At 39.0% G+C, this 22396-nt stretch overlaps 2 protein-coding genes across 5 annotated transcripts in view; one reads left to right on the top strand and one right to left on the bottom strand.

The window, feature by feature from the left end:
* Positions 1–2056: 2056 nt before the first annotated feature.
* sp5l (Sp5 transcription factor-like) lies at positions 2057–3452 on the top strand. Its single transcript, XM_020930044.1, has 2 exons — positions 2057–2110; positions 2454–3452. Exons 1-2 carry the CDS (start codon positions 2057–2059, stop codon positions 3450–3452), a joined length of 1053 nt encoding a protein of 350 aa, XP_020785703.1.
* Positions 3453–4628: 1176 nt separating this feature from the next.
* arhgef25a (Rho guanine nucleotide exchange factor (GEF) 25a) overlaps positions 4629–22396 on the bottom strand; it is a 49744-nt gene continuing 31976 nt past the window's right edge. Inside the window, exons 5-19 of one of the 4 annotated variants that reach the window (XM_055165827.1) lie at positions 19483–19784; positions 18892–19002; positions 13874–13998; positions 13436–13502; positions 13153–13256; positions 12928–12997; positions 10595–10684; positions 10021–10113; positions 8895–8945; positions 8722–8799; positions 8414–8605; positions 7751–7931; positions 7087–7316; positions 6817–6951; positions 4629–6138 (exon numbers count right to left, since the gene is read on the bottom strand). In XM_055165827.1, coding sequence (XP_055021802.1) covers positions 6022–6138; positions 6817–6951; positions 7087–7316; positions 7751–7931; positions 8414–8605; positions 8722–8799; positions 8895–8945; positions 10021–10113; positions 10595–10684; positions 12928–12997; positions 13153–13256; positions 13436–13502; positions 13874–13998; positions 18892–19002; positions 19483–19784 — 1946 coding nt within the window. In that variant the 3' untranslated portion in view covers positions 4629–6021. Of the gene's footprint in view, positions 6142–6816; positions 6952–7086; positions 7317–7750; positions 7932–8413; positions 8606–8721; positions 8800–8894; positions 8946–10020; positions 10114–10594; positions 10685–12927; positions 12998–13152; positions 13257–13435; positions 13503–13873; positions 13999–18891; positions 19003–19482; positions 19785–22396 lie in introns of all 4 variants that reach the window. The other 3 variants (XM_055165826.1, XM_055165828.1, XM_055165829.1) reach the window with 3 other exon arrangements.

Below are 22396 nucleotides of genomic sequence, written 5' to 3'. Positions count from 1 at the left end.
TGGTCCATGTCTTCTGGCCTTCTGAGAGGGAGCATCCTTCAGCCTAAATCTTCATCTCTTCCTCTTGTCTGCATTGTTCTGTAGGTTACATCATATTTATTCACATTTGCATGAGGCCTTGAATCATTTAGAAATCAATGCAGTTTTATTTGGAGCTCAGTCGGAAGGCTTTGCTCACATAAATTGTTTGTTTTGCACCAAAAGCCAGAGGCGTTACAAAGCATTTACACTGCACTGATTATTACAACAACTGAAGATCACATTCCCAGAATAGGAAGCTTGTGTTCTATTTATTCACAAACTAAAGAGGATAATTTATAGAGCAATAATGCATAAAATTAATATTAATGAATGATTACAGAATCTTTCCAAAAGGCTAGGTCTAATATACAATATCCTATTAGGGTGGAGCATAATCAACAATGACTGTTGAATTACATTAAATATATATGTTTTCATTCTCTTTTATTTCAAAAACAGTATGGATTAAATACAGCAAGTGATATCAGCAATTTAGTATTAACTATATCCTATTTTAAGTTTTCAATTTTCCCACAGTAGCTTCTCTGGAACAATGTCTATCAATAGGTTTAACTCCTACTCTCCCTTACAATCCTGTGTTAAAATAAATTATATGACTTGTATTAATGAAGGCCCAGCTGAAGTTGTCTCCGGTTTGACCTCTGTTTATTTAAAGATCACAGTCTGAGAAACATGCAGTGGCCTTTAAAGACAGGAACCAGGCATTAACATGAGAAACCCAGATTTAAACCTTTAACATTGTAATGGTGAGCAGACTTACAGAATGAGATTAAGCCCCCAATCTGCATTAAAGCAACACATCTAAAGTGACCTCCACTTGAACCCTGACATGTGAGTGTCACACAGTGCGGGCCTCTGTGACTTATCGCCTACTGGTGAGAAGGCCTGCTTTGATTGAGTTTTATCAATTAGCTTTGTGAGGGAGAGATGCGGGGGGCAGCCTGCCACAGAGCTAAGAGAAGAAAGTACATTAAATACTCTTTAAGCTGATGCTCCAGCTCTATTTTAAGTGCAAATAGATATTTGATAAGCAAAACATTTTTCAGAGTTTATAACCTGGCCATAGTAGTCATAGGAACAACTCACACCCCATATAGTACTATAACAAACAAGTTCTTAGGTGTATTATTATAACAATGAGATAGATAGGGCTAACATTAAATGAAATTAATTATTTCAGATTTTGTAAAAAGGTGTAGTCTACTTTATTAAGGCACATGGCTCTTTTTATCTCTTGTGGGAAAAATTCATTCTCTAAAAAATGGTTCCTCTTACTGTAGCCATAATAAAAATCAATATATTCATAGTGAGATTTCCACATATAGCAAGCAAGAAAACGACAATCCCTGAGAGAAACTAATTTCACTGAGTTGGCTAAACATCGCATTTTACCATCTTACAATGTTAGCATTTTGTTGGTGTACGCTTTCTGCTGAAGCGTCTTAAGCTAATATTAAACCTTTGAAATGATCTTAAATCCTAACAGAGGAGACACAATGAATTAATATCATGACATAGATGTTACAGCACGCTTCTTAAAACATCTTCGGTGTTTAGAGCTGAACAATCAGAGGCGGGACCACTTCTTGAGGTCAGCATTTGGTTGAAATTGAGTGAAATTATGAGTAGCCCTCCCCTTCACCTTAGCCCCCTCCCCGTGCCCTCACATCTCCTGTCTATTGACTGGCTCCGTGCATCAGTGAGACCCCGCAGAGAGCTGCCTTTGCCCTCTATAAAGAGACGCAGCTACAGCGCCTCGGAGATGAACGCACGGATTACGGACGGCACACACATCTGCGCGCACCAGCAGCCTGGACACATCCCATTTAACAAGTGGACTCGATAACATACACTGCAGCGGATATATAGAGGTTTACCTAGTTCCAGCTCAGGCCACTGTCCTCCGGACGAGTGTGAAGAGTTTGCGCTTGTTTTCATAGCTGAAGACTTTTTGGCGCCATTGGCTGACGGCGCGGTTTGACTCGCAGGTGTCTGGAGAAGGCGCGGAGCACAGATGGCTGCTCTGACTATTCAAAGAACCGACAACTTTTTGCACACATTTTTACAGGTTAGTAGCCAAAACTTCTACTTTCTGCTGTGTTTAATATGTTTTTGTATAATCTTGAAATCTAAGAATGTAGGTCTACATTTTAATTATTACATAACACACATAAATTGATATTTATTTTGGAATACAATATAATTATTTTGTAGGCTATAGGTTATTTGTCTATTGTGAGAAAGTAAAATGGTGCGTAAGCTGAGATCAATTCAAACACATTTTCCTAAGATATAAAAATGTAGGTTAAAAAAGGAAAATATTATTTTTGGTTAGTTAGTTTGTTTTCCTAAAGTTATTGAACATTTATTGCCATTATAATGTAATTCTAAATTCCTCCATGGTTTTACAGGACAGGACGCCCAGCTCCTCCCCTGAAGGAGCACCCAACGCCCTGTCATTTCTGGCCACCACGTGCAGCCAGGCGTGGCAGGTGGGGGGCACCATGGGTTCAGAGGGGTCTCAATTTCCGTATGAGGGCACGGTCAGCTCCGCCTCAGGGATGTTCCAGCTCTGGAGCAACGATATGACGCCCGCCTCGGCGCTCGGGACACACTTCACTGTTCCTAAGGTGCAGTTCCCCGGACACATGCAGACCAGCCTGGCTCACCACCACCACCCTCACCACCATCACCATGAACTGCCTCTCACCCCTCCAGCAGAACCATCGTCCTATTCCTTTGAGCTGTCCCCAGTCAAGAGCAATGCCTCCTACTATTCTCAGCACAATACAGTGTCCCAGAACTTCTCCAGCTTCCTGCAGAACTCCTCTGGTCGCCATCACCTGTCTGGGGGACATGTAGAGGAGGGTCAGCAGTGGTGGAGTCTGCCCCAAACAAACGCCTCTGCCCCCAACCACCCCTTCACCCTGAGCAGGCAGCTGGTCCTGGGACACCAGCCTCAGATCGCAGCTTTGCTGCAGGGCACATCTAAAGGTTTACTGAGCTCTACTCGGCGCTGCCGGAGGTGCAAGTGCCCAAACTGCCAAACTAACGGCGGCGGCATGGAGTTTGGGAAGAAGAGACTGCACATCTGTCACATCCCTGAGTGTGGTAAAGTGTACAAGAAGACGTCCCATTTAAAGGCACACCTGCGCTGGCATGCTGGAGAGAGACCCTTCATCTGTAACTGGCTCTTCTGTGGGAAGAGCTTCACTCGCTCAGACGAGCTGCAGAGGCACCTGCGCACACACACCGGGGAGAAGCGCTTCGGTTGCCAGCAGTGCGGCAAGAGGTTCATGAGGAGCGACCACCTCTCCAAACACGTGAAGACCCACCAGAGCAGGAAGAGCCGCTCTGGAGCTTCATCTCAAAGCACAGACTCACTGATAAGCAACATCAAGAGAGAGTGAAACAATTTATTTAAGACTATGACCCAGAGTTACTGCCATCTGTTTGCACTAAACTTTTAACAAATCACTTTGACGGCACAATATAAGAGACTGCTCACAAAGTGTGTGTTGGACATTATTACACATTGGAACCTGATCTATGCCTTCCAGATTTGTTTCCAAAATACTGAAAATGTTTAAACAATTAACACTGTAAATATATGATCCTTGTGAAGGATGTGGCAGCTGTTTAAATATTTGTTTATGTATAAAGTTAAGAATAAATATATGCCTTAGTGTGGCTAAAAGTTGCTGCAGTAGAATATTTTCTTCATCGACTAAAGAAGACATGGGGCTGCTCTTTCAGATTTTATTTTGCCTAAAAAGACCCAGTGTCTTTGAAAATAGAGATTTATTTGCGATTTAAGTGTTTTGATGTACAGATGTCTGAGCCATTCAGGAGCAATGTGAAGCACCATTTGTTATATTGTAGGATTCTTTGTGTAAATTATGTACAAATGTCTTTAACAATTTAAATGGACAGCATGTACATTTTAATAAACATTATACATGTCAAAGCTATTGTCTTAAGTATTGATCTCTTCCTGAGGTGCTAGCAAATGAATGGGAAGTACATAGACTTAAGGGCACTCAATGGTTTTAACTATTTACAACTCTTTGACCAAATGTGTGAAGACCTCCTGCAGTTTCTGAAGATCTAACATTTTATTTAAATGATAATATGAGTGCATTCAGAGGAGGTGTGGAGGAAGCCCTAACACTGTAGGCTGTTCAAAGATGTTCACACCTCTCTGTCAATACTAAAGCCATTTACTAGACCTTCTGCAATCAAGTTCACAGTCATGGGGCTTTAATGACTGTTTTCTTTCCTCCAATAGAGAGGACTGAATCAACAGATGGAACAGAGGGCACAGTGGAGAGCTCCTCTGTGAATGGGACCCCTGTTGTTGGGACCCCCTCAGTGGTGACAGGAACTCCCTTTGATTTTGCACCCTTGTGAAAGTTAATACCCCCTGCCCCTGCATCCCTCCATATTTCACAGGCACGTTACGATCAGCTGCAGCTTTACTGCCCAGAAAGAGCCTTTATTCAGGGGCCAGCCAACCAGATGTCTGTTCATCCTCCAGTCTCCTATCTCCAATGTTTGAAGCTTCTCCAAATGGTTGCTCAAGCAAGTTTGTCTCTTTGTCCCAACTTTCAGTTAGGTAGATATATTATTTATAAACATATACAATAAAACACAAACTTTCTGATATCCAAAAAAGTCACTTTTTATTTGATATGATACAACAGTTTCTAGTCAATCAAAAATGGCATCAACTAAAACTCTGTCTGCAGAGTTTCATTATTGATTTTCCATTGTGTTACATGCAAAACTGCCTGATTTTATGGTGAATGATTTCAAAAATACTTTTAGTGAAATATTCTTTGGGTTTTTGGTGAAGCTGTATGAGACACTTAATTGGAAGTCAGAATATTGTGGGGACCTCTACTGGCCTAAAATGTAATTGAGTTCTGTCCATCAGTTATTGGAACAATTATATTTTCATACTTCTTCTTTTCTCTAGACACTGAAATCTTTCATTAACACATAAAAGACACGCAAAAGAAGCTGTTTTGGCACAGCCATTTGAAATGTAATGTGGTTAACTAATGTTGCACATTATTTAGATCCCCAGACATCTGGTTTAATACCTTAGCATTGCATTGCACCGGCATTATGGTAAACTCTGTCTTGAGCTTTAGTTGTGAATATTCACAAGTAGTATAATTTTTGATGAAATAAAACCTGGGAAATACAACTTTGGCCTTACCCACAAATGTGAAGAACTCAGTAATGTTGGAGTAATACAGTCCCTTTGATTGCACCTTGTAATTCCTTGGGAGTTACTAGAGGAGCCAAGTATTTTCAAAGTGACGTCATATTCAGAAAAAACCTCCAGGGGGCTCCCTTGCTCCTTTTTTGTCCGGATCAAACGGAGGGAAGTCAAACAGAATGGCTGAGAGTGTACTGAACTCTCACGAAGGCAAGAAAGTTCTCTGAGCTGAGCACAAATATACATGAATTTGGCAGGTTTGGATCAAGTGATTTGTTTTACCTATTTCTGTCAAACCTAAACAATGTTTAGACTCAATGTGGGAATGACAGTAGGCCTAAGCATTTGCTGTGGGGTCTGTCCTTGCTTTGAGACTTAAAATAAATTATGTCCAAAACTGGCCCAGGATCACCCACATTTGCATTCACACATTCATCCCAAAATTATATTCACACATATATAGCTCCAGTGACCGCCCCAATCAGGAATGGATTTTCTTCATTAATAAATTCCCCTTGACCTTGAAAAAAGTTCAAAAAATTAAAAAAGTAAAAAGCAAAAAAAATATTTGTAACACTGAGTGATTGGGCCCCTTTTGGAGTGGGCAGCAGTCACTTGAACTTCTGCATTTGTCCCGTCAAATGCTAAGCCTGGTAGAGGTCCAGCCCGGCCGTAGCAACATAAATAGACAGTATCAAAGTCTTGCATGTGCAGCAGCAGGAGCCAGCTACTTTCTTCAGCATTCAGGACTCCTAGAGTTCGTCTTCTGTCAGCTGGGCCAAGTTACTGGGTCTCCGTCCTGCTGAAGGTCCAGACACAGGAGTCCCAGAATCGCAGAGCTGCCCTCTTCGACAACCCTCTCCTGCCCTCTGCTGAGGATAAAAGGAACACGAAATGTATGATAAATAAAATGTAAAGAAAAGAAAAAAATTACAAACTAAAAAGAAGTAACAGAGCTATATCAGCTATTTGTGAGTATGGTTTGGGCTTTAAAAAAGTTCTTATTTTGAATCTATTTACATTAAGTACAGGAAGCCATTATCTGCCTTCGATAGGCATCTCTTTTCCCTGTCTGGCCCAGTGGACTTCCTCTTAGTTAAGTGCCAAGCTCTAAGCGCCTGAGTAAATAGTGAAGAGAAAAGCTGCCAGCTTTCAGCACTGTGGATAGAGAAATATGAGCCAGTGGCAAAGCACAGTCAAAAACAGGAAGTAAAATATTCAGCAGCCCTTCAATCTAATTAAGAAAGAAAAATAGGAAACATAGTCATTTGTATATTGTATATTTTCATATTTATATCAACTATACTAAATTACACTTGATAATTACTTAAATCATGTGTCTTTGGTAAAAGATATATTATTCCTCTTTTAACCATTAGGGGGAGGAAAAGCTCTTCATATAAACTCAGTTTGCACTGACTGCTCAGGATAAAGGTAACTTTGGGTTGCAGGACACCAATATAATACAACATAACCTAATGCAATGCTCCCGTGTGACCTATTCTACTAAACACACTGAATCTGTGTTTTCACATGCAGGCCTGTACCTGTGCACTTTGTGAGTTGGGGGTGTACAGCCCGTTTGACACAGCTTGAACACTGGCCTGGTCAGTGAAGCCCAGCTGGACATGTGACAGAGAAACAGTGTGGGAGTCTGCAGTGCACGGCTGGACCAAAGTGGGCTGCAAAGCAAACAACAGGTCATAAATACCACTCTGCTTTAGCGATAAAAGCAGGCCGAGCAGCATCTTGTGAACAGAAAGTTTATGCTGTAGCTGAGTGCTCTTTGTAGACGGAGAACATGTAAAGAGTCGTACCTCCTGCAGAGCAAACACCTCGCTGAGCCCGGAACCCTGGGTCTGGCTTGGCAGGTAGAGCGCGGGCAGAGATGTGTTGTGGGAGTGCAGAGAGGGCAGTTTGTGTCGGTCGATAGAGGCGGAGGAGTGCGGTCGCAGGGAGGTGGTCGCTGACAGAGGGGGTCTCATGCTGCGGCCCAGGCTGTTAGATTTACTCTCCCTGCGCTGGTACTCAATTGGAGACTGTAAGGCTGAAGACAAAAGAAGTACAAAATGAGAGACTTGATCAATGCCCTCCATTCAAAACCTAATTAGAAAGAATCAGTTTTGAACGAAAGCTTGTGTTCTGGCAGATTTATAATTTGTCTTAAAATGTTGCTGAATGTCATGTATATCCTATAAGAACCATATACAAATCCAATATTATGGACTGTAATAAAATGCATAATGGTTTCACTACAGATCACATATATAGATGACATTTGGTGGCACTAATGAAAATGAAAAAACTGCATAGCACACTAAGATGGCTGATTGAGATAATGTTTTGGTAAAAGGTCTTCTTCACATATTTTTTTCTTTTTTCTTGCTTTGGTCCATAGTATAGGTAATATAAATAGTAACAGTAACCATTCTTAATTTAATATAAGTTCTTACTTAACCCTGAACTCAGGCAAGTACCCACCATTGAGGAAGTTGCGTTGTGTCTCTAAGATCTGAACCACGTCGTTGACCCAGGCCCTGCAGATGTCAGGGGAGGCGGCCTGGAGCTGGAAGCGCACCACACTCCCATCTGGGTTCCGTGATGTCAAGACGAAGCGTGCATCATCTCCATCCACAATGGGCTCCACCCCCAGGCAGCTCACCTGCAACACAGCACATCTGACTCACATCTCAGTCTCCCTTCAAACCGCTCGTTAAAAACACACATGTAAACCACAACATGGGCATGTGACAGGTTAGATTAGACATTTCACTAAAGCACAATTAAAGGCAAGATTTTGGTGAAGTTCATCATTTTACTTGGGCTACATTGGATACAGGCAGCATACTGTATATATTTAGAGGTTATTTAGCAACCATTAAGAGTCAAAATTGCACAATAGTTATGATCAGACAAATAAATAAAAATAACACCTTTATTTTGTTAAATTAATGTTTTCTGCATTTTGGATGGAATTTTCGAAGGTAAAGATATTCTGTTTTAAATCATTACTTTCCTGCAAATTCCTGTAACTTTACTTTTACACTTTTATGACAAACTTCCACTAGACTGACTGATCCACAAATACTACCACACCAAACCAAGTACTAAATATGTGCACTGAAAATAACTAATTGGGGCTACCTTTATACTGCTTTTGAAGATGTATCCCGGTATAGAGAAGCCTTTCTTCTTGTCAATAGGCTCACTGAAGATGACAAGCTGCTCGAAGAGGAAAACCCGTCTCTCTTTGGCTCTGGAGAGGAATCCAATGTCCTGCTCTGTCACAGTGAATGTGTCCTGTTGTAGCAGTTTGCCCAGCGCTGTGATCTTCCCCTGGCACCACAGAAAGATACCAACAAAACAGAGCATGTGGTTACCGTGGTTTCACTCATTTCAAAGCTGGCATGTGAAATGTTTTGGACAGCGTCAGAAAAAGTCCAAAGGAATACCTCAAAGCCTTGTAGACGACCCACATTCATCATGTCGTTACAACGTTTTGGCACAAAGCACATCACTTCTACTGCTTTCTGTAAAAAAACATTTCATGAGAAATAACAATACAATGCATGATTAAACCCTTTAAATGATATGTTTAGGTGGTTATGAAATGGGGGTCACCCACCTCCAAATCCTCTGTATCCATTCCAGCCTTGGTGTAATACTTAAGGAAGTCCTGTTGAAATAAACACAGCATGGTCACTGGAGCATTGTGGGTAAGGACATCTGGAGAACAATTTACCGCCTAAACCATCCTTTATTGGAGAGCCAAAGGGCAGCACGTTCGATCTGTGTGAGGGCTTTTACTCAAGATCGCTTTTTATGACCAGCTTCAAAGACAATGCTTCTTAGATGCTGCCAATTTTAACATCTTTTGCCCTTTATTTTCACATTGTTGTGGTTGAACAGAAGTACAAGTACTATGCTGAACTACGTATGGTTGTGTATATCACAATTTATTTCTATCATAATATATTTTCTCATTACATCCTTTGGCTATAATATTTATCAAATTTATTTATCTCAATGGATAATATTTCAAAGTATGGTTTTAACTTTCTATTTCTATTTCTACTTTCTATGTAATCATACAGGTTTGTGACTGAATGCAATGCAACAAATCATCATCTAATAAATATTTACACTGTTAATGCACTACCAGTCCATAGTTTGGACTTGCCATCTCCATCTCATTCATTGTTTTATCTATATGTTTACTACTTTATACATTTTATATACATATAGAAGACATCAAATGACGAAGTAAGATGATGAAACTATGTAGCAAAGAAAAAGTTATCTACAAAATATGTTTTAAAATATTTTATAACCAAACCCTCAAATTAGCCACCCTTTGCTTTGTCGAAAAATATTTAGTACTGTTAATGTACTTTTTTCCTTTACTGAATAATTCCATATATCTTGCTTCAGATTTGATATCTTACATATGTACATAAAGTATAGAAAATAGAGAAAAAAATGAAAAAGAAAGCACTGAATGAGATGGTGTGTCCAAACATTTGACTGGTAATGTATTTTTCAGACTCTAGTTATCTGCTTGCCTGACAAGATCAGAATGATATAGCAAACAAGCAGACAATCAAAACAATATATCAGTAACCTAATTCAACACTTTTAAATCTCATTGCATGTCTCATATCTTCAGCCCTATGGTGAACATTAAGTGTCCGATCTATGTTTAGAGTCGGACCCTCAGTGTGCATGTGTCTGAAGGAGGGCGGGGCCTGTACCTTGAGCAGCAGCTGGTACTTCATGATCCTCTGCACAGGTTTGATGAGAAGGTCGTTGAGCTGAAGCCTGTGCCCCAGCTGTAGTCTGAGCTCCTGTCAGAACATCACATCAACATGACAGTTATAGCACAAAACACAGCAGCTAATGGCTAATGTGACACTGACAGACAGCATTGTTTGTATTGTGTTCCGTTCCCAGTGAACAACGGATGAAAAAAACAGATTATATTCTGATGTATACATGACCAGGAAGACACTGTCAGACCATGTATAAAGCTACAGTATTAAACAGCCATGCATACTTACCAAATGAAAAACCTCTGCCCAGAGCAAACACTATGTCACCTGTGCTTAATCAATCTGTCAATATGTATTCAGAGCCATTCATCAAGTTACACACTATGAGGGACTTCATAGCAGGTGTCAAACCAATTTTTGATTTAATTGTACAACACAAAGGTATTCTATCTCAAGCACTGGACAAAAAAAATACAATTTGATCTTGCGTTTTAAAAAATAATCATGTAACTGCTGTTTTATGGTGTAAACATAGCAAAAACATGATTTAGCTTACCTCAAAATAAGTTTCTATGTACTCAGACACAATGTGCTCTGATTTGGGTTTGTTCTGACAGTACACCACATACATGTGCAGACGTCTCTCCTGTAGAACAAGAAAAACTAAATCAATCCTATTTATGTTTACATAAAGTGAAAAAGTAGCACAGTTAACAAGGTAATGAGGAAAAATGTGTTGTATTTAGTTGCTATAGAAATAAATGAAAGACCCCATGTACAAACTGGGCAGAAATGTTAAAATCAAAGAGCAGTGTCTGTGTCTACTGTGGGGAGATGAAAAGCAGCACGGCCATAATGATTTTTCTGAGAGCACAATGTCTTTGAAGCTAACTGTGTGCGATTAGCGCCTCCTCTATGACTAATTGTCACTGGAGTACAAATGTGGCATAGCCTGTGGCTCTGTGAGGGGCTAGGTGTAGCATCAGGTTATGTATAATTCACCTAGGTTACCAGCTGCATGTGTAACCAAAGACTACACGAGCAAGAGAAATTCAACTGTTCCTAGTAACAGGCTGCACTGCTCTGTAACCTAGTGACCACATCAGGCCTTGATTATATTGTCGCTGGTCAATTTTTTAAAATGCAAATATGTGTCAACCTCACACAGTATTTAGTGCTAAGCTAAGACAAAAAGAAAATAAGAAAGTTACTTACTTACAACCTTAGTCTCATACTGTAATCTCTCTTATTTTCAGTGATTTTCATCTATAGGACCAATCTGGTCAATCATTATTTCCCCTCCCACAACAATAGGGCTCACAGGATGTTTTCCATTATTTATGTCATTGTACATAGTGATTGATGCATGAAAAGATCACCTGTTTCTGAAATTGTACCTAAAATGTGGCAAATGAATGTAGCAAACAATAAACAAAAATCATAGTAGTAAGAAGATACTGAAAGAGTCCCTACAGCCTGGCTACATGTGTTAGCAGATAGCTCATTTGTAATACCGCACTAGTTAAAAGCGGCTTGTGCTTTCTGCTTTTCATTAGGCCAATGTTCCCCGTCTGCTTGTTTTCACAGTTTGACACCACACTTAGATTCAGTTACAGGTTGCTTTATTGCCCTGCAGGCTTTTTAAGTTGATTATCCACTGGGCTGCATCTTATTGGATTGTTGAAAGCCTGCTTCCATAGAAAATGTGTGTGTGTGTGTAGCCAAATATGCACACGAACACACACTTTTATCTCCAGACATGAACTCAGCCAAGTTAGTCAGATTACTCTGTATGTGTGTGGTGTGCATGTGCCACCACTTAACTAATAGGCAGAAGTCAAATTTACATCTTTCTGCAAAGTAAAACCTCCTGAACAATATGCTTATAACATGGTTTTAAACAGAGTTTAGACAATGACACAATGAGGAAGCTGTATTGTGTGGAGAACATCTAAAGTGTATTATTACTCTTCCAATTCCTGTTATTCTCTGTTTTGTTCCTTGGTGTTTCCTGAGGGAAGTGCAGTTTGGAAATGGGTCAGTGATGAGTGAAATGTGTTGTGTACGTAGTCTTGCGTAGTAGTAAAAAGATCAAAATGTATCAGTAACAAGCCATGAGAAAAAGAAAAGTAATGATGTCATTTGGATTTCACAACCTGAACAGATAAAGATCAGAGTAGTGGTTCTCAAACTATGGTATGTGTCTCTTGTACTACTGTATTTTTTGCAGTCAAAATATGAGATTAATAACAATGCATGGACACTTTACACTGCATTATTAATTTACTCTGTACTTGGCAACGGTAAACTACTATTGTAGCCACATCTGCCCTGAAGCAAGATTGACAATCTGTGTCACTGGGTCCTAAAATCACCACTAATCACACACACACACACACACACACACCATATTCATACTAGGTGGGGCGGAAGTGTTTTGCTGCATGTAACCACTGTACGCCCTAGAGCCACTGCTGCTCTAGGTTAGTACTTGGATGGCATTCAACCATCCAAGTACTAACCAGGCTGAACCGAGCTAAACTTTTGAGATCACACGAGAATGGGCATTCTCACAGTGGTATGGCCACTTGTGGTGTTGTAGTCCAAAAGTGATGTAAAAGATCTGGTTTACTTCTGGTATAGAACTGGTTTAGTCCTACTTTACACCTGGGGTAATCCTAGTTTTGGCCTAATTTTCACCTTTTTAGACCAAGGAAAGAATCATCATTGTCATTCAATTTTATTAATTCAGGCCTTTGGGTAAGTGTTTGAGCTAAATTCAGTCTATAAAGTACAGGAAAAAACATCCTCTGGTGGCTCTTAATGTAAAAAAAAAAAGAGCAAGCACTTGGACTGGCAACTGTGAGTCTATGCAAAAGCTCCCCTTACATGTTTAATGAAAAGTTGGGCCAGTCTCTCTGGCTCTGCTACACACTTCTCCAGCTCTCCCAGGAAGTAGCTGCATGAAAAAGACACAAATAATCGCTTAGCTTATATTTGACCCATTGTCCCTTGTTATTCCATAAACACAGCTCACAGTCATATTTGTTTTGAGCAATGAACACAAGTGAAGCAGAAACAGACAGTTAGTAATAAGGCGTACTCTTTACTTACTCTTTATGCCAGTCAAATATTTGGTGAATGTTTCCAAAAACAATCTTGTCCTTTCCCTTCATGTCCTCTGGTACCCCTTTGGCATTCATAGTGGCCATGTATCCCTGAAATAGAGTGAAAAACAGTTAGATTTTTACAACTAGATTACGACTATACATTTGAACTTTAAGAGAATAGTCGGGCTAAAATCTCTTTATGATTAAAAGACCACTGAGCGGATTAGGGAAAATTGGGGAGATTTGTTGTAATAAGGTTTTACAAAGCAACTCTATAGTGAACTCACCTCGACTATGAAGCTCAGGTCTGCTACATAGTGCTTCTCTGTCTCAATGAGCTCCTTAAGCACGTACCTAGAAAGACAGGAAAAAGGAGAATTGTTCTAGTTACAAAGTGTTGTAGCCACTGGCAAACCCAACATCCATTGTGTAAAGTTCAAGTCTCACATTTTATAGGCCTCTGTTTCCTAATGTGGTTCTTAGAAAGCCAGAAAAGTCTATTCTAACAATCAATTCTGCCAAAAACCCCAATACAATAGAGGTTATACTAGTACATATTATTAAAGTATTTGTTTAATTGTGGATTTTCATATATTCTGTTAAATTATGAAAATAATGGATAAAAAATAATAATACAAACTTTTCCGAAAATCTCTTCAAAATCATTAAGAAAATTAGACAAACCCCTTTATATTAAAGATGAAAATCATAGCTAAAATTCTTACATGCTCTTCTCTAAGGCACTTCTTCTCTCCTCCTCTGTGTCGGCCGGAGCAGAGGACTGGCTTGAGGTGTCGTCCATTATGACTGAGGCGCTGTCTTCAGGCCCGACCACTGTAGACTGAGTATCCTGGAAAACAAACAGAGCCCTATTGTGTCACAGTGTAAGTGGCAGCACTCAGAGCATCATGTAAAGTGCAGATGGAGGGCAGCGGCCAGTATTGTATTGTAGTCTGTTGTATTGTATTGTATTATATTGTACTGAAGTAGTGTATTAAGTTTTTTATTGCTAAACATAAAACAAACACACCCTGATTTATTTAGTATCATAAGTGCATTTAAAAGGGACATTGTACATGAATTAACCCCAAACAATGTAAATGTTATGAGTGCATTTGATTGGACCCTTTGCCAAATGGAAAGAAGGCAGCTAAAAATAGAATCGAATTAAAATCAAATATCAAATGATAATTGGTCTATACCTTGTGACATATGATGTCATTGTGCTTAAATGGGCCTTTAGTAAGTACAAGGAAAGGTTAGAGGTAGGTGATACGACAGTATAAAATCTAATTGTAATCTGAACGAGTGCAATTAATGGGCCTATCGACATGAAACAAAAACTGGTGCAAAGCTCACTGTATTTTCTTTAATATTCATGTACATATTGTCAGTAGACAGTGTGCTAAGCCATAAGATCAATGGAATGAGGACGATGTAGTTTCTAGTTACCAACAAAAAAAACAAAACAAAAACAGAGTCATAATGTTAATATTTTCAGTTTGGATAATTCGTTAATAAAGTGATCATCTTAGCTGCGACCTTTTGCTTTTTTTCATCATCAGATTCTAAAAACGTGAACACGGTGCACAAAAGAGGAAAGTGATGGGAAAAGCTGATAGAGGTGATAATGATGCAGGTTGCCACGGTGACCAGGGGGAGCTGGGCGACATGGAGCACAGAGCGAATGATAAGGAGATCGTCAGTGTTGGTAATGACGCGTGAGGTAGACATCAGATGGACAGAGGAGAGCAACAGGCTCCTGGGCTCAAGGACACAAAGAAGGGCTGCAGGCTCAGGCAATTAAAGTGCTATTTCAGTGTAATGAATGAATGTTTCTTTTAATTCTGAGAAATGAAAACACAGACAGAGATTGGTCTGACAGTTAACTAACACATTGTTATTTAAAATGCAAATGAGGACAATGCAGGGGAAACATTAACATGAATAATAATATATGAAAGTTATAGTATCTTATCACTATCAGATCCATTTAAATGTACCTATAAAACTTTTCTGCTTGTTCACCTGCAATGTGTAAATGTTAATATTAAATGTTACTGTTTTGCCTGGAAAGTTCTACAGCATGGCATTAAACATATCTATCTTGCATTTGATCAGTAACAGGAGTTTTTATTATCAAAAGACATGCATTCTTCAAGTGGGTGGGATCGCCTCTCCACAGATCTGACCTGTAACTTCTTCTGGTGTCCCGCCAGTATTCTGCATACTTGTATTAATGGAGATAGACAGGTTTACGTTTAAAGCCAGATTATGGAGCATTCCAGGAATTGTTACATAGTGCAAAAACATATATAAAGCAATGCACATTAAACATTTTTACAGTTCCATATGAATACAATTGTGTTTTAGAGAAGAAGTCTAGTTAGGACATTATTCATTGTAAGGAACTTTTTTTTTTTTTTTTTACTGGATGTATTGTACTGATTAATAGATAGGAAGAAACAAGACCCTTATATAAGTGGATCTGTTCAGCTTTAGGTCACACACCAGTATAACAATTCATACTGTAAGTACTTGTGACTGATTGCAGATAGAGGCTCAGACTTGAACTGATCGGATCGATTAAGTTCCTATGGTATATTCATGACCTCCTTTTCAAGCCTTTTTCCTGGAATTGATATGATTTCCTGTGGCTGTCCCGGTTTAAATTTAGAGTTATTGTACACAAAAAGTCCTAGCCTGAAATCATCACTAACTCAATGGACACAGGGCTCACAGCTGCGCACAACGCTCATGTTTGTGTAACCTATTTTATGATGACAATATGCACACTTATGGTCCCTCTATTTCTCAGTCTTAGCTTAGCAGTTTGTCTGAGCAGAGTCTATATATAGCCCCGTTGTTCTCCATTGCTATTTACTTTGTCTTTACTGTGTTAACTTATGGGAGCAGCCATCTGTCTTCAGCTAAATCCATGTGTCCTGTTGTCCAAATCAAGCAGAACCTCCCCAGCTTAAAGACATAGACAAAAGTGCACCTACAATACCACAAATCCCACTGGCAGACTGTTATCATATACAGAAATAAATAGAGATGAATAGAAAGACTTGTTAACATGTGGAAAATAGCTTGGACATTTTAACCTAAACTAGATCACCTGCTGTTCACCGAATCTATAATAATTCAGTGTCTATGGTTACAAGTTGGAAAGAAAAACAAAACAAGGTAAAGCTGTGAAGAGGAAGACAGAGAGGCTCCTTGAAGACCCCCTCTCCCCCAGCACGTCCTGCCCTGCTCAGAGCACTGCAGTCTGGCTGACAGGTCTCACTGGCTCCCTGATCACTTCCAGATGTGCCGTGGCAAACCCCACAGGAAAAAGAATCCCCTCGCTCCCTATCCCCCCACAACTGATGGAAGTTTTGTTTTCTTTCAGCAGAAACCCATGCAAAATCAGACAACACTGTAACTAAAAACTAACATGCAGCATTTTAAGCTTTCCAAATATACCACATAGTTTTAGAGTCAGCAGTTTTAAAATGTTGAGACAGTAAACATGGTGAGAAAGGTTTTTGCTCCTTGCTATTTTGAGATAAAAAGGATCAACTGCCATAACATCTCAAAATTTGTGTAGTTTCTAAAATAATTAATGACAAATGTAATTCTTTGTGCAAGTTTGCTAGGGAGTATGTGAGGTGCATGACATGATCAATAATGTCACAGCATCTACTTCATACATTTATGAATTTTCAGACTTACTACAATATTAAATAGTCTCTAACAACAATAATAATATAGTAAACATGTTTAAAATAACATGGCCCATTGTTGGCACACAGCCCAATTAACAACATGACAGCGAAAAAGTCCAAATGGTTAACAATAACAAATATTAAACTAATATTAGAGTATGCAATACAAATAGAAGGAATATTCCTTTATAGTTACATCAACATTTTTATTCTATGTAATACTGAGTTAGTTACATCATAGTCATAAAATCTGACAGCCTATTGTTGTTAGGTTTGTCATCCTTTCAGAAAAATACCCTGCCACTATTTCTGCCAATGATTTCCTGTTTTCATAGCTGAGAAATATTTGTGTATAAGTCTTGTAAATATTATGATGAGTGCCGTACCTCAGTATCCTTTGACATATGATCACAAAGCCAAATCACAAAGGTGGCTAAACATAGCTTCCAGATCATGTTACAGGCATTGAACTTGAAAAAAGCAACACATGATCACTGAGGTGGGCTGGGACACTGGAGCCTAAAGCTGAGGGGTAACCAACCTACATAATTAAAGCTGTCTACCTCTTTTAACGGGATACAATTGACAGTAAAAACACCACGACACTGACCTCATCGACATGATGTAACCAACATTACCTTCCCTTAATGTTTTGTTAAGATTCAAATTAGAGTCGCTGAGTCCAGACACCACTGGGACTTTAACAACAAGCATGTGCACAATATAATCTAAAAATAGGCTTTTATTTAGTTATTTGTAAGAATAATACGCAGCAAAAAAACTCCTAGAATTTGATATGCGTCTAAGCCATTCCTCAAGCGTTTGGTGTAAAAATTAAAGCACAAATGGGGTAATCTTTCAGCAGTGCTGCAGTTTTCGTGCCTTTCTGTGTATCTGCAGGCATGTCCTTTTGTTGAGGGCTGAATATGCCACATGTATCACGCAGGATTCTGTCATGCTCTAGCCTCTGGGGCTCTGGCTCATCGATCCACTCTGAGCAAATGTTTTCTTCATTTACACTTTGCAGCTGCATAGATGTGTGCTCTGTGCCAGGGGAATTGCTCTTATGTGGACTATGTGTTTGAAAATCTCCTACTTATTCTTTTACATCTGATCACAACATCCAGCAGATTTGATCTTGCACTCAGTCACTATTGAGCAATGAGATGACTGCATTTCAGAGGGTGGGCTAAATACTGTGCTGTCTGCTGTTTGAGTGGGTTTTATGATTATTGTTTTAAGTAACAACACTTTTTATTTCCTTAAGAAAGCATCAAAGATTTAATTAAAAATGAACAACTTATTAATTAAAACTGATTCCTGCCTAAAAATTAACCCTCACTCAGTAATTAAAATTATTCCTAATAAACTATTTGTTCATTCAATACTTTGTTCATGCTTTATTAAGGCTGATTATGGTGTTGTTGTTCAAAATGACCAGTTGTAGGAAACAGTAACAACATTAAAGGTCCTATAGTATGCAAAATTTACTATTGTGAGTCATGTTATAATGATGTTATCTCTTCAAAAACATACCTAAAGCTGTGTTTGGTTTCATTCACACATGTCTGAGTAACCCTTTATTACTAGTTTGTCTACATTTCCAAAGCTCAATGTACTCTGTTCCACTTTGTAATGTCATGGCAGTGGTAGTTTTCTAGTTAAGCGCTACCTTTTCCCTTTTTTCAGCACAGATGGGAAATTATACAAATGATTCTAGTGAAGCTTTATGGATTTTAAAAACACAATGGAGCACTTCATGTTTTACCACAAGATATCACAAGGTGGAATATTTTCTGTTTGAGAGAGAACTAGCCTAAATATGCAGATTTTGTATGTTAAACATGTGTGAATCAAACAAAACACAACTCCAGGCATGTTTTTATGAGAAAATAACATTATAACATAGATCAGAACAGAGCAAAAAATGGGCCCTTTAAAAGTAAAAGATTTCAGAATCCACATCGGCACTGTTACCTTATGACTTGTGTGAAACCAATGCTAAACAATGCCATTTGTTTATTGCATACCTGGTTGTTTGGTATGGATGTGCAGCCAATCAGAGAGTCAGTGATGTAGCTGGGTGACTGGAGTGTAGCCGGTGACAGGTCCTCCGGGCTGGCCAGGCCATCTTTCCACTCCTATAACAAATAAATATACATTATGCTATCTATAGGGCCAATCTTTTGGGCTATCTATGTTTATATGTATACAGTATATGTAATGCACAGAGACCAGAGCCTTCTCCAGAACAGCAGAGCATGTGTGTCAGTTCTGAACCAGCACAGAACCTATTATGTAACATCTGTGCCACCTGCCATCACACATACTCCTCACTGCAGCACACTGTAACAACACCATGCTTTTATTCCACTGTAAATGTTGTTCAGCACTTTGGTAATCTTTGGCTGTTTTGGCTGCTATACAAATACATTTGATATTATACCAATTTCACTGGTTGTAATATAAGAAGTAGTTGTTTTTTTTTTATCCCTGAATGTGCCAGACTGTGTGCTGAATGACATAAGTATGAGCTTTATTTTATTGTATTCAAAAACAATATACAATGTTGATGGTATTTGAAAATATTTGTACTAAAATGCACCAAAAGTCTTTCTTACTAATGAATGTGTCATGGAGAGGATGGTGAAACTCTCATCCAGTTGCGGAGGGCTACCCAGATCCTGAATGGGGTGTGGGGGCACAGGTGGGGGCTTCCCCTCCAGTTTTCGAACCTGACGTTCCCCTTTAGATGTGGCCCCGGCGCTGAGTTTGCGAACCGGGTTTGTAAGCCATTTCTTGAGGGTGCTCACTGAGCGCCTGGAGCTGGGGGAGCTGGGTGCAGAGCTGCCTGAGGCCTGGGGAGGCAGCGATGCTACAGAGGTGGAGATGCTACCCTCACTGCCTGCTGCTGAGTAAGAGTCTGCAGAAGAAAAAGCAGAAGATGTTAGAATACGGGAAAATCCTGTAGAACAGATTTATCTAAAATATTCTGTACAAAAACAAAAAGCGGGAATCAGCTTTAAAAATCTATAAATGCACCACATGACAACCAAAGAAATTGTCAAGAAAAACAAAACACAATAATGCTGGTGTCTACCTATCAGTGTCCTTGATATTGATATTCTTCTGTGTTTAAAATCTATACACTCTAATTGTGCAATGTGAGAGGCCAACGTAACAGATCAATTGTCCTTCACTTAAAATCACTATAAACACAACTTTTGGTTTAAGGCAAACATGTTTATTAATTAACTGGAAGAGTCAAACGTGATAAGCGGACGAAAATGGATGGATGGATGGAGTCAAACGTGAATGTCTGTGAGAGGAAATGAAGGCACATGTCATGTCAACACAGCAGGGACTGGACAGGAACAACAATTGAAATGACAGAAATAGACTTAAATAGACAGCCAGTTTTGCATTGAAAATAGGCATCAAACACAGCCCTGTGATACAAGTCAGATGGGGGTCATGGTAGTCGTTTGAAGTGACGCTACAGCTCGGTCACACACAGGAGGCAGGGGCATAGGGGAAGTGTGTGGGGGGTGGTCAGAACGGATGTCCAGTGTGATCCTGTGTGGAGGGAAAGGATAGTGTTTGTATTTCTCAAGTCCTTTAGCCCCCTCCTCTTGCCTGCTCATCCCAGTGCCTCTGTCACAGCTCTGAAGATGGAGGGCTTTATCTCAGGCTGTAAACATCAGTCACACTCTCCTTAAATCTACAAAACGGCTAAGAGTTGATCCCAAATTCACACTAGAAGCCATAAACTCTGCCTCTCACTGTGCAGAATGTAGCACAGTAATATTCAGAGTCATGAAAAAGTAGCACAGTTGCCATAGTAAAAATAACAAAATATTCTAGATTTTGAGTCCTAAAGATTATTGTATATAAATAGGAAAATAAAATCCATTAATATGTTTTACAAGGTTCTTCATTCATCTGCTCTTGGGACTGGTGCAAAACAACTATGGTATGTTTGGTCCCTGTGGCTGGACACGGAAGAGCAAAATATTGTATTTAGTGACACAGGTTCTGTCAACAACTTGTTTTGTGCAAAATCAAATTTATTTGTAGAGCACATTTGAAACAGCCAAAGCTTGTTAAAGTGCTGAACAACAACAACACTGCAACAGTGGTATAGATATTAAAACTAAATAAAAGTGAAATGTACACATAGTACATACTAAACAAAGCCAATGAGAAAGGTGTGTCTTCAGTGATATTTTAAGTGCTGCAGTAACTGTGCTGTTCTGATGTAGGCTAGACTCATCAATAATGAAAGCAAATAAAGTCACACTGGGTTTGACAAAACATGTTTTTGAAGTCACAATGACCTAAATTTAAAGTTATCTGTGTGCTAGATCATAGCCCCATACTAAGCCTACATTTGCCAGTTTCTACATCTGAAACACTCTCTCCAAATATTTAAACAATAATTGTAATATTATAATTATAATTATTTTTGTAAACAGGACTTTAATAAACACATCCATGAATCATGTGCACCATCTGCTAATGCCCAAAGAGAGATACAACTCTTTACATACCCAATTAGTATTCAAAAACAACAAAAAAGATCAATGTTTAAAACATACATTTGTTGAGGAGCCAAACTTCATCTTAATTATACTAACATCAATACTGTTAATATTTGCTAAAACATGTGTTTGAACAAATGTATTTTTAACAACTATACTATCTCTTAAATACTTAAAATAAAAGAAATAATAATAGGTAGAAAAGATTTTTAAAATGTGGTAAGATTAGAGAATCCTCTATCTAAGGAACAGAAATAGGGGACTGACACAGAATATAGTATGAATAAAGTTAATAAACAAAGTTGGAAAAGTACTCATAGTTCAGGTCTTCTACCCAACAGTGTCTTGACCCCAAACTGTAGGGTCGGCCTCCGGAGAACTCCCACTGTCCTCCCACTCAGGTTCAATAAGGTCAGGGTTCAAAGGTCACAACAGAAAAACGCCACAAGTCACACTGCTCCTAACCACCTCCAGACATCAGACTGGTTTAATCACAGCACAAACAAATGAAAGTGAAGGGAGAAAGAGCAATATGTAGTTAGTTATGTAATGTGAAGAAAGCAAAGATACTCCCCAGTGGCTCAAATGTACAGATTCACAGCATGCACGGCACGCTGTATAATTTAGTGAATTAATAAATTTATGAAAAGGGTCGTTACATCTGTCTGTGTCACCATGGCAACTCTGCACTTTTCCCACTGACAGCAGAGCATGAGGCCAGCTTCATTTGACCCTGAAAAAGTAGGTTCCCATAACAGTTACATAAAAAGTTAAACATGTTATGACTATGTTAAATATTTAAAAATATGTAGCAATTATGATCATTTGAATCCATGTGCAAAAACTCACTCACAATTTGGGAAGAAAGAAGGTTATTTTAGGAAGATTCCATCAACACACGGAAATACATTTCAAATTAAGGTAGACTATACATTTTCTGTTATATTTTCTTGGGTAACAAATACAGTTCTCCTCAACAGTCAAATATTAAAAG

Source organism: Boleophthalmus pectinirostris, unplaced genomic scaffold (genome assembly GCF_026225935.1).
Source record: "Boleophthalmus pectinirostris isolate CB_2022bp ecotype Guang Dong unplaced genomic scaffold, ASM2622593v1 HiC_scaffold_8, whole genome shotgun sequence".
In the NCBI taxonomy this organism is placed as follows: Eukaryota; Metazoa; Chordata; class Actinopteri; order Gobiiformes; family Gobiidae; genus Boleophthalmus; species Boleophthalmus pectinirostris.
The sequence above is the reverse complement of the archived record's forward strand: the minus strand, read 5'-3'. Positions and strand labels throughout refer to the sequence as shown.

Excerpts from the sequence above, each read along its gene's own strand:
- sp5l (XM_020930044.1), top strand. The coding sequence starts at position 2,057 with ATGGCTGCTCTGACTATTCAAAGAACCGACAACTTTTTGCACACATTT. Across the intron at positions 2,111-2,453 it reads TTTTGCACACATTTTTACAG|GACAGGACGCCCAGCTCCTC; the intron begins GTTAGTAGCCAA and ends ATGGTTTTACAG.